The sequence below is a fragment of the Drosophila innubila genome, assembly GCF_004354385.1.
Source record: "Drosophila innubila isolate TH190305 chromosome 2R unlocalized genomic scaffold, UK_Dinn_1.0 1_C_2R, whole genome shotgun sequence".
Taxonomy (NCBI): Eukaryota; Metazoa; Arthropoda; class Insecta; order Diptera; family Drosophilidae; genus Drosophila; species Drosophila innubila.
In genome coordinates, this window is record NW_022995374.1 from 2,259,167 (window position 1) to 2,277,973 (window position 18,807).

Below are 18,807 nucleotides of genomic sequence, written 5' to 3' on the forward strand. Positions count from 1 at the left end.
TGATATTTTTTCGATTCTAAGCCATATATCATCCAATTTTCCATACTTACCCCTTGACATTTTTTCAAAAACTTTGATCTTTCATAACTTTGCTAAAACTTAACCGATCTTCAATCGGAATGTCATTTTGATCATGATTTGGACTCTAAATTCATTCTGCATTTAAATTGTTATCATCTAGAAAATTTGATATTTTTTCGATTCTAAGCCATCTATCATCCAATTTTCCATACCTACCCCTTGACATTTTTTCAAAAACTTTGATCTTTCATAACTTCATCAAAACTTCACCGATTTTCAAGCAGAATGTCATTTTGATCATGATTTGGACTCTAAATTGATTCTGCATTTAAATTTGTAGCATCTAGAAAATTTGATATTTTTTCGATTCTAAGCTATATATTATCCAATTTTCCATACCTACCCCTTGACATTTTTTCAAAAACTTTGATCTTTCATAACTTTGTCAAAACTTAATCGATCTTCAAGCGGAATGTCATTTTGATCATGATTTGGACTCTTAATTGATTCTGCATTTAAATTTTTATCATCCAGAAAATTTGATATTTTTTCGATTCTAAGCCATCTATCATCCAATTTTCCATACCTACCCCTTGACATTTTTTCAAAAACTTTGATCTTTCATAACTTTGTCAAAACTTAACCGATCTTCAAGCGGAATGTCATTTTGATCATGATTTGGACTCTAAATTGATTCTGCATTTAAATTTGTAGCATCTAGAAAATTTGATATTTTTTCGATTCTAAGCTATATATTATCCAATTTTCCATACCTACCCCTTGACATTTTTTCAAAAACTTTGATCTTTCATAACGTTGTCAAAACTTAATCGATCTTCAAGCGGAATGTCATTTTGATCATGATTTGGCCTCTAAATTCATTCTGCATTTAAATTTGTATCATCCAGAAAATTTGATATTTTTTCGATTCTAAGCCATCTATCATCCAATTTTCCATAAATACCCCTTGACATTTTTTCAAAAACTTTGATCTTTCATAACTTTGTCAAAACTTAACCGATCTTCAAGCGGAATGTCATTTTGATCATGATTTGGACTCTAAATTGATTCTGCATTTAAATTTGTAGCATCTAGAAAATTTGATATTTTTCGATTCTAAGCATATATATCCAATTTTCCATACCTACCCCTTGACATTTTTTCAAAAACTTTGATCTTTCATAACTTTGTCAAAACTTAATCGATCTTCAAGCGGAATGTCATTTTGATCATGATTTGGCCTCTAAATTCATTCTGCATTTAAATTTGTATCATCCAGAAAATTTGATATTTTTTCGATTCTAAGCCATCTATCATCCAATTTTCCATACCTACCCCTTGACATTTTTTCAAAAACTTTGATCTTTCATAACTTTGTCAAAACTTAATCGATCTTCAAGCGGAATGTCATTTTGATCATGATTTGGACTCTTAATTGATTCTGCATTTAAATTTTTATCGTCCAGAAAATTTGATATGTTTTCGATTCTAAGCCATCTATCATCCAATTTTCCATAATTACCCCTTGACATTTTTTCAAAAACTTTGATCTTTCATAACTTTGTCAAAACTTAACCGATCTTCAAGCGGAATGTCATTTTGATCATGATTTGGACTCTAAATTGATTCTGCATTTAAATTTGTAGCATCTAGAAAATTTGATATTTTTTCGATTCTAAGCTATATATTATCCAATTTTCCATACCTACCCCTTGACATTTTTTCAAAAACTTTGATCTTTCATAACTTTGTCAAAACTTAATCGATCTTCAAGCGGAATGTCATTTTGATCATGATTTGGACTCTTAATTGATTCTGCATTTAAATTTTTATCGTCCAGAAAATTTGATATGTTTTCGATTCTAAGCCATCTATCATCCAATTTTCCATAATTACCCCTTGACATTTTTTCAAAAACTTTGATCTTTCATAACTTTGTCAAAACTTAACCGATCTTCAAGCGGAATGTCATTTTGATCATGATTTGGCCTCTAAATTCATTCTGCATTTAAATTTTTATCATCCAGAAAATTTGATATTTTTTCGATTCTAAGCCATATATCATCCAATTTTCCATACCTACCCCTTGACATTTTTTCAAAAACTTTGATCTCTCATAACTTCATCAAAAATGATCCGATTTTCAAGCGGAATGTCATTTTGATCATGATTTGGCCTCTTAATTGATTCTGCATTTAAGTTTTTATCATCTCGAAAATTTTATATTTTTTCAATTCTAAGCCATCTATCATCCAATTTTTCCTTACCAAAACTCAACCGATTTTCAAGCGGAATATCATTTTACTTCGAAATTATTTCTTATAAAAATAATTTAATTTCGCGCATCAGCCATTTTGCAATACAATTTCCACCGCATTCTTTAATTTACTTTTATTTTCATATATGAAGCACCTTCTTCATCTGTTAATATTTTAACCAGAGTATCAATATCAAATAGAACAAAAATGGCTATCTTAATGCTTATGGGTGATCATTTAAGGTGATCTCTTCAGGCTGCGGAAACAAAAGGAAATGAAAAGAAAATAGAAAATGTCGTCAATTAAGGAGTAATACGAGAATGTGTCTGGTGTCTATTGTGAGACGGGGAACCACCAGAGGCGACCATTGGCTAATGAAGACACAATTAACTGCACAATTGCACAGCAGCAGCATGCGGAAAAGGGAAGGGAAAAGGTAAGGGGCAGAAGCTGTGGGAGCAGCTGTAGCTACCTGGACATTGGAAGCTGACCAGAAAAGTCGTTAGCAAAACGAATGAACTGAGGCATGAAACCATTTTGGCATAAATCGTAAACAAAAGCAACGGGGCTACTGCTCATTCTTTAATCACAACAAGGAAGAGGGAGAAGGACTCCTAGCGATCACTTAAGGACAAACATCAGTTGAGATCAGTCAGCTGCTTTGGATCTGTGAAACGATAAATAAGGCACAGCTTAGCTCATTGAAGTCAGCTACAAAAAGGAAACGAAAACTTCACTTCACCTTATTTCACTTTCTCTCTCGCCGACTAGGCACAGTGGGGCAAATGCGCTGAGTTTGTGAAATTCCAATAACTTAAAAAAAATTTTAAATACTTCATGAAGATGATAAATTTTCGAGAAAAACAAAAAACATAAAATATTAAGCTTAAAAGTCTTTGATTTGATTTCTGCGATAGATATGAGCATGCAGAGAAAATTATAATCGATTCATATTGATGATTCATTGCAATACAAGTAAAAATTAAATAAATAAATGTACCTTCAAGAATTTATATATGCGCATAAAAATCAGTTACTTTAACACCTTATAATCCAATTTATCTACATCAAAGTACCTTCAAGAATTTATATATGCACATAAAAATCAGTAACTTTAACACCTTACAATTCAATTTATCATAATCTAAACTCTAGCAAAAAATTCGTTATAATTGTAATTTATAAATAAATTTTTTTTGTTTTAGAAAAAAAATTATTAACTAAATTTTATTTAACTTTTATATTAAGAAGTGCTACTACAGTCTGAATCGAACTTATATGATTCAATAATTGCACGTTTTTCTTCATGTTATATTGAATAAGGCTGCATTTTCAAAGAAAACGTGAACATTAAAATTTTAATTAAATTCTAATCTTCGGATAAGAAAAAAAAACACTTTGAAGTTAAATGATAGTTCAAAATAAATTCCAAACTGTACAAATTAAACCTTGAAATAAATTTAAAAAAATACTTTTTTCAATTAAATGATAACTTAAAATTATATTTATAACGAATTTATCAATTCGTGATATTGTTAGTAATATATAAACAAGCTTTTATGAAATTTGAAGACTTCAAAGTTTGAAATAAACTCTGCTAACTCGGCCGCTTAGCCCACAGTGCAAGGATAAGTCGAAGTCTCTTTCAGAGTCTCAGTTCAAGTCTCAATCTCAGCTCAAAGAATTGTCGGCTTACTTTGAAATGATCGCAGCGATCGACACAAAAAGTATCGCGTTTCGTGTTGTGCGACTGTCGCCAGGATGCTTAAGGAGTAGGAGTAGAACTAGTTGCCCGAGTCCTTGTATATCCTGTCGGAAATTGTTGCAATTGCATGTTGTGGTGTGTTGACGATCAACGAATGTTTGTTGATCATAAATGGTCATGTCATACGATACTTGAGACTTTCGAGCGATAAATGCGGCAAATTGTTTCTCAAGTCGGCACAAATTACCGTAATTAGCGTTCGTCCTTCGTCCTTTGGCGCCAAATTGCAAAATGGCGCTCATTAGGCGACATCTTCAGCAAGAACCGCGAGACAAGCTGCCATAATTATTTTCTGCTGACAACTTTTTGATGAATTAAATAATTTTTTAAGTGCAACATCATGATGACGTTGACAGAATGATGACAGGACGAAAAACAGGACGCAATGACAGATAAAACAGTTGAAATGAAATCTGACTTGAGCATCTGTTGAGCGGATTTAACTTGTTTAATTACCGCTGTATTCAGCTGCAGCTGCAGATACAGATACATCTTTTTTTGCTGTCGTCGTCAACAGTTGCGCTCGTTATACACATACAAAAAAAATTGTTATATATATAAAAATATAAATGTTGGCAGTCTTTCAAGTGTGCTCCCTTCCAAAAAAAAAAAAAAAAATCCCCCCCTTTGAGTTGTTTTGCGTAACTGTAACTGTTGCCATTTTAATGCGCTTGAGATTCAAGTGTCGAGCCCAAAATTGATTTTCATTTCATTGTTCGCAACTTGTGAAGAGCTTCATAAGACTGCAAGCAAAAATGGCAATGTGCTTGATTATGTTTGAGATACACACACATACACACACACAGTCAGAGTCTGAGATACATTTACAAGGTGAGCTGAATGCAAATACTCTCTCACACAGATACACACACACACAGTGGCACTCGACACTCAATTTCATAGAGCCACAAAATACGAAACTCAAAAGGCCACTTGATAAATTTCATATATTTATAGCCCGCAGAGTGGCGCTGCATTTGCACACTGAATGAAATTCCTTGCACACACACACACACACACACACACACACACATACAAGGACATTCGGCAGTGAGAAGGGGAGGGGGACATCCCTCAGTCCTGCTCCTTCTTGCCCCTCCCCCATTGCGCTTGGCCAAACACTTGCACAAATAAAAGATCTACTTCAACTTATTGAATTTTCGTCAATAGAAACAAGATGAAATCTGTGCAAGAAACAACGACAACTGAATACACTTTGATAAGAAGTTGTAAACATTTAATATAATTTTTTTTTTATTTAAAAAGGTTATTCTCAAAAATTATTTAGTCATTTTTTTGGATAAGTAAAATTTAAATAATTATGCCTGCATTTCATTAAAAACCCCATCACAATTTTATTTTAAACCCATTTTATCTGACTTAGTTCTCCGATTTTCTTTACGTCTTTTTTTTTTTTGGTTATAATAAGATAATGCTAAAATTTTTCCCAATTTGTGAATTCTACCACAATTGGCTAAAATATGGTTAAAAAATGTTCAAAATCATGGCCACTTATTAAGCGGAGCTAATGTTCCACTAATACTAAACTATTTTGTTGCATTTAATTTGCTACTTGGTATATTAAAAATATTACACTGACTAATAAATTTAAAAAAGAAAACCTAATAATAGTCGTAATTTTAGAAATAAGATGCAAAATTTTTTATCAAAAGAATTGCTATGAAAATGACAAAAATATATAAATAACTTATAGAATAATGTATATATGCTGTCTGATAAATTGAAAATGTAACGAATAAAAATACACGTATCCCGGGAATTACTAAATAAGAGTACTAATTTTAAGTAAACTACTTTTAGAATATGTTAGACTGTTGAGGATGAAACAATTATAATGACTAATAAATTGCTATAAAATTGTCAGAAATACTAGAAAACTTGCTGCAATGTCGGTTAAAACCCGTTTCATTTACTGTATTAATACTGTATTAATACTGTATTAATACTGTATTAATACTGTATTAATACTGTATTAATACTGTATTAATACTGTATTAAATAGCCATTATACTCCAACTGGAAAGAGCATCCATCTAGGCAGATTGGATGTCTTTTGCTGCCCACCCGCGAAAGGCTTTTCCATATGAGTTTTATGAAAGCTTCTTTGACAACGCTGACTTTTATGCGAATATCGGAGTGGGAATGTATGTAAGTCTATATATATATATATGTATATATATGATGCAACTTGACTTTCAGTGACAAATCCGTTAAGTCGCGCATTTGTACATTGTGAACATAATGATGTCGTTGATGTTGATGATTATGTTGTTTTCGTATTTGTGCAAGGAATTCAATTTTGATCCACGAACTGTTGGCAAATGTTAAGTGTAATCAAATTGTTACCCAGAAGCTGAGTATATTTTTTATTATTATTAAATTTAAGGCCGCTGCAGACACACACACACACACACACGCACACAAAGCGATGTCCTGTGGCGCAAACGGGAATTATTAAAAAGTAATTATGGCACAAATTACGAGATATCAATACAGCATTTAGCTCTGCATGCGGCCAGGACACAGCAAGGACTACAAAAGGCGGATCCTTGCGATACGATACGATAATGTGACGAGCGAGGTACATAGGTCCTTTTTTGCACCACCGCACAGTGGGAAAAATCTTCAGAATAGCTGCATTTAATTCTTATTATAGAATGTTCAAGTTTTATTTATAAAATTTTGTATCTTTTCGATATAAAATACTTCAAGCAAGTTATCGACATATTTTGTTTAATTTTAATATCAATATCTAAGCAGCTATGAGGTTTTAAAACTAAAATATATTTAATTTTATTGAGAAAATAATATAAATACTATTTAGAAAAAAAAAAATAAGTAATAAACAATCATTATAGTAATTATACACCCTGACAAAATTATCTGACTTACATAAAATACAAAGAAAAAAATACTGTTTTTTCCCACTGTGCACCGTTGCGTTCGGCACTTGAAAATTGTGCAAAATCCTTTGGCTTACATCCTTCAGAGCTGCTGTTTCCTCTGCTGTCTGCGGCACACAATGCGATTTCTTCTTTCCGACTCTTCTTCTTCTCATTCACCTCATTCCCCTCCATTTTTCTGTACTTCAACTTCTCTGCACAGTGTGTGCTGCATGTTGTGCAACATTTCCTTATTTATTTCAGCCTTGCAATTTTGACATAATATCAAGATTATTATTCGATTTGAACTTCTCTCTCTCTCTCTTGTACTTAATGAGAAGGCATTGAGGCGCATTCCCCCTCGGCACTCTTATGGCCACTTCACCTTCACTTTGATGCCGAAGATCATTCCCATTGACTCGTTGTGCATCCAGAATCAAATAAAAGGTCGACAGCTCATATAAACATACAATAACTGAGAAGTTCCCTAAGATTACGAGTTACTATTCATGAATTGTTAATTTCTCGCATCATTTGTAATTGTTTGTCGGCAAAAAAGGCACCTTTGAAATATGTTGATCCTTGAAAGAAATTAACTGAATCTTTTCTGTCTCTATTGCACTGTTCTAACAGCGTCTGTTAACAGCTTTTAAATGTATATATATATATTTTTATCATAACTGTGTACTCACATTAAATTTAAATAATAAAATATAATTAATTAAATAATTTAGATTAATAAATGATATATTTACGCCTGTTTCCATTTTTCTTTTCGCTTTTATATAAATTTTCTTTAAATATACTTTTTCCCAGCTAGTTATTTAACTCAATTTAGTAGTCAAGTTTCAAGAAAGTTTGGAGATGTTAATTGATACTTATTCTGCATGTTTTTACTTTGCTTATTGAATCTGAAAATCCAAAGTTACCAATTCTAATTGATATTATTAAAAAAAGATATTTGAAACGCAAAAAACAAAAGGATTATTCTGTTTTTTCCAAGCTCGCTCCCAACATTTATTTACGACTATTGTTTCTTTAAAAAGTTCTCATTATTATAATTATTTAATCTCATTAAATCAAACGAATCATCAGTAAAAAATTTTCATTATTTTACAAGGTTGAAGATCAGAAATTTTCTATTATTTTTGTTAGTAAGAAAAAAGTTGTTAAGATTGCAAAAATTTATTAAATATCTGTTGTTTTTGAGAATCTACCACAAAATCCATTAGAGGCAATTATTTTCTTAGAATTCTTTCATTTTAACACCTGAATTTCGGTAAAAAATTTAAGAATTAGACAATGATCATATCTAACAATTGCTCTAAATATTTTTGTTTCGGAAACATTACATTTTTATTAAATTTTGGTTTCGGCTTTGATCATTATTTTTTCATCACTAGAAATTTGGCTTAAAATGAAAACCTGTATTTGGTATTTTATTTCTCCTCCCAAGTACCATTAAAAAACCATGCATTTTCTTTAACTTCATTAATTTCTTAATTTAGATCGTATTCATTATTTATTTTTTTGTCACTGGAAATTTGACTAAAATTAAAATGTACACCTAAGATTGAATATTCTGTATATCTTGCCTATATATAGTATTATAATTCTTTTCCCAAGTACCATTAAAAAAACGTTGCAATTTCTTTGACTTCACTAATTTTTTAATTTAGGTCGTATTCATTATATATTAATTATTATTTTATTATCACTGGAAATTTGGCTAAAATTAAAATGGAAACCTAAGATTGAATATTCTGTATACCTTGCATATATATGTAGTATTATAATTCTTTTCCCAAGTACCATTAAAAAAACCTTGCAATTTCTTTGACTTAGTTTATTTTTTAACTTAGGTATTATTTATTATATTTTTTTAATCACTGGAGATTTGACTAAAATTAAAATGGAAACTTAAGATTGAATATTCTGTATATCTTGCCTATATGTAGTATAATAATTCTTTTCCCAAGTCCCATAAAAAAACCATGAAATTTCTTTGACTTCATTAATTTCTTAATTTAGGTCGTATTTATTATTTATTATTATTTTTTTATCACTGGAAATCTGGCTAAAATTAAAATGGAAACCTAAGATTGAATATTCTGTATATCTTGCCTATATATGTAGTATTATAATTCTTTTCCCAAGTACCATTAAAAAAACGTTGCACTTTCTTTGACTTGATTTATTTTTTAACTTAGGTCGTATTTCATTTACAGATTAATTACAATTATACTTAATTATTAGATAATTATTAAATATATATCATATATTTGCAATGTGTATGAATATACTTGCAGCACTAACTGTACTTTTTATAATAATTTTTTAATTTGATATATATACACAATCGGTTTGCTTGTCCAATGTATCACCACATTGTGTCCACTCTGGAGTTGGACAATCTCGGGGATGCTTCAGTCTTCGCCCTTGGTGACCACGGAGACGGGCGTGGAGGCGTTGCTGCTGCCGCCGTTGGCGCTGCGCGGCGACTGCGCCGCCGTCGAGGTGAGCGTCAGATCGCCAGAGATCAATGTGGTGCCGCCTCCCACTGCCACTCCCACTCCCACTCCCAGTGGCGTCGAGTGCAGCGAATGATGTGGAGCAGGAGCCAGGGAATTGGGACTCTCGCGAGGACTGCTGTTGCTGCAGGGCGGGCTCACCTGGGCGGACGAGGGATGCAGCGACAGATTCTGCGGATAGCCAGCCGAGGCAGCGGCCGCTGCTGCTGCGGCGCCGGCGCCAAAGATGCCATTCAGATTACTCAGGCCCATGTACTGCGAGAGCAGCGTATGAAAGTTGGGCAACTTGTAGTGCGGCGGCATCAGCTGCTGTTGCAACAGGCCCGGATTGAAGTGTTGATGCAACGCGAAGTGCGGTGGCCAAAACTCAGCGGGCAGTGCCGCCGGATGTCCCGGAAGTGCGTGGGGAGGCAGCGGAATGCCGAGCGGAAACTCGGGCAGACCTACAGCGAATAGAAAGAGAATAATTATTGATTAAACGAACTCCAACTTTGACTCGATTCAATGCCACACGCTGCACAGTGGATAAAATATGAGATAACTAGCTTATTAAAATTAAAGACCTTTAAAATTGAAAATTGTAATCTTCAATAATAAAAATGAACTGTTTTAATTTGTAAATTTAATTTAGATTATCTCATTTTATAGCAAACAACACTCTGCACAATGGGAAAAATAGTTAAATCAAGCTAATATTAACTCAAATTTATGTTACTGAAATCAAATTAATTTTCTGTAATCTACATAAACTGACACAAATTAACTGTTTTTAAATCAAAAATATTTTAAAACAAAAATTAGGTAAGTTGTATGATTTTATCATCAAGAATTTTCGTTATTAATTTAAAATAAATGAGCTAATTTTTTAGAGAACAACACTTAACACTGAATAGTAGGAAAAATAGCCAACTTTAGCTTATATTATTTACAATTTTTAAAAAAAATAATTATCTATCTTTATTGTAATCGATAATCGATATCGATTTCCAAAATCATTACATTTCGATTTTTATTCGAAATCTTAAGTTCAGTGATCTCGTTTTTGATCTAAAAGAACTAAATCAAGCAATAGACCAAAATATCTGATTCTACAATCAAAAAGTTTGCGCTCTTTTTTTTAATTTTATGTTAAATATTTTTTTATATTGACTTATTGGTATGAATTGATATTTTCTAAAAGTTCCTTTTAAATATTGCTTAAGTTACTTTGAGTAGAAAAAATGATGAATTTTTCAAACAAAAGTTTTAAAATGTAGTTTCTTGTCTCAAAAATAAGTCAAATATATCTTTGTTATTTTCGAATTTAATTAATTTTTACCAGCAAGATTTGATTGTTTTTGCCCACTGTGACACACCGTGTCATACATGAATACAATTATGTGGCACACGTAATTCGCTAATTTGGACAACTTGGACTTGGACTCACCTTGATCGGGCAGCAGATAACCCGCCTTGTCCTGATTCATAAACTTCTCACGTTTACGCCATTTGGCGCGTCGATTCTGGAACCAGACCTGCAATAGTAGCAAGAAGAAGAAGAGATAGAAAAGTTAGAGAATGAGTTAGAGTTTTGAATTGAGCTGTGAGTTTGAGTTGCGTATGCAAATGGAGTCAGTTCTAAGGACCTGACTAATTGCCCACCCTACTCTGAGGTCGTCAATCTATCAACTTGAAGTCGGAGTCGGAGTCGTAGAGAACACAATGGCATCCAATCGGAAGTGTGCAACTCTGATTTGCCACAGAGTGAGGCAGAGTTGAATTGAATTGTTGCTGGTTGGTGGTGTCTTATGCATTTTTTGACACCCCCGGCTCCCCTTAAAATGGGGGTTGCTGCAACTGTGCACAGCTGTGGCAACTCTGGGCAAGTGGGCAAGTGGGCGTGGGCCAAAGCACTTCCGTCCTGAAGACTCGGCCGGAAAATTGACGAGCCAAAGTTCTCTGTGTGTGTCTCGTCTTCTTCATATATTAAGAAAATTAATTGTTTGTAAATTGAAATCACTTGACAACTGTGCAGTCGAAAGAAGAGTTCTGCAATTATAGACACCCTGTATTATGCCCCTCAATTCCACATTTTCCCCACATTGCAACAACAATGCGTGCAACGGAGCGAGTCGTAAATTAGCAACGATTTCCTTGCTATAATTGCTGCCAATTATTGTCCTATGTGTGTGTGCCACGCCCCTCCGCCCTCCGCCCTCCGCACTACTCCCCTTTCTGACTATGGCAACCCTTGTGATTTTGTGAGCATTTTAATTGTTAGTAGCGCAATTATAATGCGGCTTTGGCCAACAACTTAAATCATTCTCCTCCTCCATCTTTTATTCATGGCCGGAACGTAAAAGTTGAATTTACGGATATCCGCACAACATTTTATCACACATGTGCGATCAAATTGTATGACACAAAGGCATTGCCACAAACTGTCGCAACATCCAGCTCAAATTTCAAATCATTTGAATTCGAGTCGCTAAATAAGATAAACTTAATTTTTTGACTGATAAAAAATATTGCAAGGAAAGAAATTAATTTTTATATTTAAAAATACTTTTAACTAATTGAATTTTTGGTTCTAATTGTTAAAAATTATTTTTGCATAAATTATTTTCCATTAAATATTTATACTTCAAAACTATAATTTTTTTCGTATATCGTAAATGTTTATAATTATTTATATTCATTGTTATTTATATTAATTTATTTTTTCTCACAATATAAACATTTTTGACAGTAGTTTAATTCAAAAAAAATAAACAAAAAAAAAATTAATTTAATGACTAAATTTATTTTTGGAATTTTTTGTAATTTTAAAAAATTGACCACCATTAATTAAATTTCACATTTCAACACAACAAATAAATTCTTATCTACTTCACATAAGAAGTAAATAAATTTACAATTTTTCTTCTGCTTTTTTATACAATTAAAAAATTTTTTAAATTAATTATATAAATATTTAATATTATAAGTCTCTCAACAAATATTTTAATATTTAAAAAGCAACTTTAGTTTATCGAACAACGACAAATGTTTTTGCTTTGATTATGGGTTGTTAAAGATTTTCAGAAAAAGCCTGTACATATTATTTAAATATTTTAGACTTGTAGGATACTTTTTACTCAAAAATCCGCGAAATTCGCTAAGCAACTCGCAAAAAAAAAGGCTTAAAAGAGCTATCAAACTGATTTGTTATGCGAAATGAGCTTAAAAAAGCCAACGAGTATTTTCAATAGCAAAAAATTGTTTTCGAGTGATATTCGTTTATATATTTTTTTTTGGGTACCGCTCAATTTTTGAATCGATGTGTTTGGTTGTTTGTTTTTGCTCCATGCAAATCCATAAATAATTGCACGTTCATCATCAACCCCTTTGGCGAGACGGATACAAAATGTATCTGATAGATACTCAAAAAAAAAAAAAAAAGCAACGTTCTAAATCTGTTACTATTGAAGTAGTCTGAGTGTATGGCACATAACGTATGTGAATCAATGACCAATTACGCTTAATCTGCCAACGGATACGGAGAACCGTGAAACGGGCAATTGGGAATGAAGTGGAGGGAAGACAGGGCATCAAAAAGGGAGGATACAGGACGCGGGACGCAGGACGAGCAGGATGAGTCGTAATCCCTCAGTGAGTGCAAGAGCGCTTAGGTCAAGTTGTTTTACATTTTGTTGTCATTGTATTTGTATCTGTATCTGTCAACAATCAACAACAACAACAACAACAACAAAATAGAAAGAAACTCAAGTGCTTGAAAGCATTTCAACTGAAATCGAATTGTGCAAGGATCGCAGGACGAAAGGACGCCCAATTACATGTGTAGTCGTGTGTTAAGCATTCATGCACCACCCAAAAGCCACTTTAATTGTTTACCCAGAAAGTAGAGAGTTAATAAAAATACCAACACCAATACCAAAATGTTAAGCGTGTATTTTATGAACTCCCCTCTGACAGCGGGCAATTAAATCATTTGGAAAATCACAATATCTAATGTCCTTTTGCCACCCTTAATGCCCTATAACAACCCCCACTAGATAGTTGTCCCTTCTTTTGGTATACAAACAGCACTCTAAGTGTTTAAAAGACTATTTACAAATTAAGTACTTTGATTGTTAGAGCAATTTTTACATTTTGCTGTAAAATTTTTATATGAAAACTCAATAAGATTTAAACAATAAGCATTTTTTTTATATCTACATATATAAAACTGTTTGTCCTGACGGACTGACTAACTAACTGATAATTGTGCAGCCCAAACGGTTAGGCTGAGGAGGATGAAATTTTGGCATAACATAGCTGAGAAAATTTGATGGTGCAATAAGACGGCTTTTTGCGAAATTCGCACTGGAAGGTGGTAAGGCGAGTGAATCGAGCAGGGGGTTTGAGCCCCCTAGTAGCTTATATATTGCAGTATTTTAAGCCGCTTAACTTTGCACGCTCACCTGCCGCCTTAAGTCCTAAATAATTGCATAATCAACGGCCTAACACAATTTAATTGCTTGCTGATTACAAATGTATCTGTGTATCTTTTACTGGTTGTATGTAGCTGGGAAATTACCTGCACGCGTGCTTCACTCAAATCCAAACGCATTGCCAGATCCTCCCTTGTGAAAACATCCGGATATTGTGTCTTTTCAAATGCTCGCTCCAATTGATGCAATTGAAATGTTGTAAAAGTTGTGCGCGATCTGTCAGATACAATTGAGAGGGTAAGATTTATGCTGTTTTTTAATGTGTTCGAACAATGCGATTAATACGATTTTATCTGTTAAGCGGATTGTGTAACAATTCAACTTACCTACGAACTTTACGAGGCCTTTCCATATCCCCCAGATCATGTCCATTATTCAGACTTGAGGAGAGTTCATCATCATTATCGACATCCAGACCGCTTTCTGTATTCGTGGGTGAATCTTCACGTTTGGCAATCATTTGTTGTTGTTGCTGTTGTTGTTGTTGCAGTTGTTGCTGGTGTTGTTGTTGTTGTTGTTGCTGCTGCTGTTGGTGTTGCTGATGTTGCAGCAAGCTGTTGTTGCCGCCGTGCAGGTGATGAATGTGATGCGAATGCGTAATAAGCACCTCATTGGGAGTATCTATAAAATAAAGTAAAGCCAATTAATTAACTACAGATTTTTCTTTGCTTTTAATGATTTACATATTTGTTGAGAGTTTTCAATTGATTTCATTTTTTTAAGCAATATGGAATGTATTAATAACGCTGTTGAAACTATAAATTTTATTTATTGCAACCTTTTGTTGTGACTCCGAAAACATTTCCGTAAAATAAGATTTTTTACATATCTGGAATTCCACAATTTTTTTCGATTTTTCCTAAAATGCTTTTGTCATTAAAATCTTTAGAGATTTGAGGAATACAACTTCATAATAAAAAAAATAGATGGAAAAATGTTCAAATTTTGAAAATAAATTTGTTTAAATTTCATATATACTATAATAAATAATATTTATTTATGTTCTGCTTAATATATTTTTTGAACTAAATTTTTAAACGGCAAAATAATAAAAATTTAATAAAATTTCGCGTTGGAACTGCAAACAACTAAAAATTAATGCAATAAAAATATTTAATTGCCATAATTGGTATAATTTTTGATTTTTGTTTAAAAAATAGCTCAACTTAATAAATCTCATTTCATATTATATAGCTTGTTCAAAGATAGAGAGAGGGCGGGAAAGAATCATAAGCAACTATAATAAAATATGAAAAAAAAAATTATAGAACCGAAAAAAAACTTATTCTTTCTTGTGTAAAATAAACAATGAAAATATATATATGAAAATAAAAATAGTATTTTTGCAGGATTATTTACTACAAGACAAATACAAAGGTAGCCAGTCTAATATAAAAGTCAACATGCCGTTCAATACACTTTAAATGCTTCAAAGTTTGCAAAACGAGCGAAAAAAAGTTGAAAACAAAAATCGAATGAAGTTAAATAAAAATCAAAACTGAAGAAAGAAAAATTTGCAAACAAAAATCGAAAAGCGAATGAAAATCAAAATCAAAATCAAAAATAAAGTAGCGCTAAAAGTGAAAAGTGTTTCGGCAGCTGCGAAAAATCAAATCCATTCAATTGTAACTGAAGTAGTAATATCCTGATTGAATGCCATCTAACCCTCATTTTTAAACGTTTTAAAGCTTTCAAGTGCACTTTTAATATATATGTGTGTGTGTGTGTGTGTGTGAGTGTGTGTATGTAAGTGCCACGCAATTTGATTTGGCAATCAATAACAAATAAATTATAAGCAGCAGAAATTTGTAACTTTAAATTGCAGTCGACTTTTAGAAAGCTACAGTCTCGATAATAAGTATTGGAGCAACCCTTTGTTGTGGACTTGAAAAGGATTTCAGCTTCAGGTTTTTTCACACACCCTTTGTGTGTGTGTGTGTGTGTGTGTGAGCAACTTTTTCTAGCTAAACATGTAATCAAATTTTAATGAACCTCAAATTAATAATATTCACAATGTGCAGCTCACAGCGTGATATCGTCAGAAGGAACAAGGATCCAGCCTGTTGTTATCCTTATCGTTTTGTGTGTGTATTCTCGTAGTTTCGTAACATTTCGTTGTGGCGAAAAAGGTAATTTCCAAAAGCATCAAATTACGCAGGATACGATTGAGCATGAAATTGCTGCTTACGTTGTGCGATATACGTATCCTTCAGCTGAAATGTCCTGCGGTGCGCACGTTGTCACAATTTGGCAACACAGCCAACAGTTACACATATTTATGATTTATGGGTGCCTAACGATTTACCCCATGAATGTCAATCTCAATCTAATTACGGGTCTAATGATGCCAAGCGTCTCATTATCCTGCCGTCATCAGGATATCGTATCGCGTATCCAGTTATGTTTTGATTTGCTGCAGCTACTTTGCTGATATTTATTGTATTTATATATTTTATTTTTCTTTATTTCTTTCGAGTCCTTTTTTTTTTTTAGCTCTGGGTGGGCATTAAGGACGCGCTCACGCAGCGGGCCATCGGCCACGCCCACAACATGATGCCCAACACAACGCAACGCCCCCTTTGGGCAACTGAAAAGGGAACTGAAGGGGAATGGGGCACAGAGTGTGGCATGGACAGTTTCTGTAGATACTCCAAAAACTATGAACATGTTTTCGTTCTCATTTGCATATGCCCAAGACACTTCCTCTTGCCACATGCCACATGCCACATGCCCCATGCCACCATTTTGTTGAAGCTGCACCTTTGATGTGGTTTTCGGCATTGCATCAAGTCTACCTCAATTCAAGTGTATGTTTTTAAAGGTCTTTATTGAACTTGATTTTGGATTTCTAAATATTTTCTATTGACTAAAAGTACAATTTGAATACTGCAGAAAGTTCTACTGAAAACTCTGTACAGTTTTCTGCATCCAAATTTAAGTATATTGACATATTAAAGGTCCAATAATATTTTCTACTCAGTTGCACAATTTGCATACTGCAGAAAATTCTACTGAAAATTCTGTAGAGTTTTGTGCACCCAAATTTATGTATATTTACATATTAAAGATCTAAAGTCGTTTTAAAATCTCAATTAAATAGCTGCAAAATATTTTAACTTTAAATGTACAATTTTAATATCAAATATAAAAATAACTCTCATTTTTTATACAGCTCTTTTTAAAAAAATAAAATAAATAAGTCCTTAGTATACTGCATTTTAAGTAAGTAATTTAGAAATTTTCAGGACTAATTTCAACATTTTTAACTATGATCTTCGATAACTCAATATATATGATACCAATTTTGTTGTAGAATTTATAGAAATTAATGTAAAGCTCTCAATTATTTTCAAATTTCTACGTTTGATGGGACAACTAACAAAATCATACTAACTTTTTGTTCATCTCTACAAATCCCTTAAGTGGCTTTCTTTTATGAAAATGTTTAAAATATCGCAGACATTATTTATTATTTATTATTATTATTATTATTATTATTATTATTTTCATTAAAATAAAATAATGTGGTAAATTAAATTTGTTGAAATTCTAGTTACTTTTTTTATTTCTAAGATGCCTCTCTGCTGAATATCTTTATTAAGATTTAGTACGATACTATTATTAAAAGTCAACTCATTAGTTATGACTTAGATCAAAGGTTTTTTTTGTAAGACTTCGGAATACTTTGTAATTTTTTTCCGTTCTTTTTATTTTGAATGAAATGAATTCGATAACACTTATGTTTTCAAAGTTCAGTTAAATTATATCATAGAGATATTTTCAGCTTTGACATTATTTTCTATGCATTTTACGGCAAAAATATCTAGTCTAGACTTAATATTTTATATGTATTTTTTGTGAAGCTGAGTTTTTAATAATAAAAGATATAATATTACATTCTACAAGTATTTTTCATAATTATAGAAAAATAACTCAAAAAACTCGTAACTTTATAAGAAATTTGAAGATTCTGAAGAACTTTTGCATTTAAGTAAAGTCAGCTAATATTAAGCTTACAATATCTAAAATAATTGTTAATATTTTAATCATAAATTACTCATTTTACAATTTATTAATATCAGCTTAGTTTATTTATAAAAGCCGACGGCAATTTTTTTAAGTACTAAGCAACTGACTAAATGATTAAATATTATAAACTTTGACTTACCGCTGCGTTTTGATTGATGTTGATTGCCGAGGATCTGATCGATGCTGTAGACGGCACGTGGTCTTGAGACGGGACTTTCTTGAACTGGAACTGGACGCATGGCTGGTGGCATTATTGTTGCATGTGGTGTTGTTGTCGTTGTGCTCATCATCATTTAAGCAACAACAAGTTGGCTTTTAAGTATAGCTTGACTCTAACCACAAGTTGGCAATGTGCATGACCCGTTAGCACTATAGATTATTAATTATGTGTGAACAGGTAGTAAATAATAAGTTATAATTTATTTCAATTATTGTTGTAAAGCTGTGCTTTTGAATTGATTGTAAACACTGAAAAACTGCAACGCGCACGCACAAAATTGTTGACTATTTTTTTGGCAATTTATTTTTGGTTACGGTTTATAGATTTCACGGCTATAAATTGCAGTAGAAGAACTCAATATGGAAATTGACACGTACTCGTGACTCGTTTGCGATCAACAACCACCGACTGACTGAGCTCGGTAACTGCTCGACATTCGCATTAAATACGTCGGAGAGGCGTTCTATTTTTTCCCCAGCTCTTTCCCTGGTGAGGCAAGTGAAATGGGCGAGGCGAGAGGCAAATGTTGTAGTTGTTGCTGTTGTTGTTGCCTCTTATCCTTGCCGCATATCCTGTCTCTCCACTTGCCATCTCGCTTGCACAAGGGT

General features: G+C 32.6%; 1 protein-coding gene across 1 annotated transcript; it reads right to left on the reverse strand.

The window, feature by feature from the left end:
• Nucleotides 1-9,245: 9,245 nt before the first annotated feature.
• On the reverse strand, nucleotides 9,246-18,602 carry LOC117784422 (retinal homeobox protein Rx2). The gene is made up of 5 exons (XM_034622158.1): nucleotides 18,119-18,602; nucleotides 14,277-14,571; nucleotides 14,037-14,166; nucleotides 10,905-10,992; nucleotides 9,246-9,921 (listed from the first exon to the last, which is right to left on the reverse strand). Exons 1-5 carry the CDS (start codon nucleotides 18,270-18,272, stop codon nucleotides 9,374-9,376), a joined length of 1,215 nt encoding a protein of 404 aa, XP_034478049.1. The 5' UTR covers nucleotides 18,273-18,602; the 3' UTR covers nucleotides 9,246-9,373.
• Nucleotides 18,603-18,807: the final 205 nt, after the last annotated feature.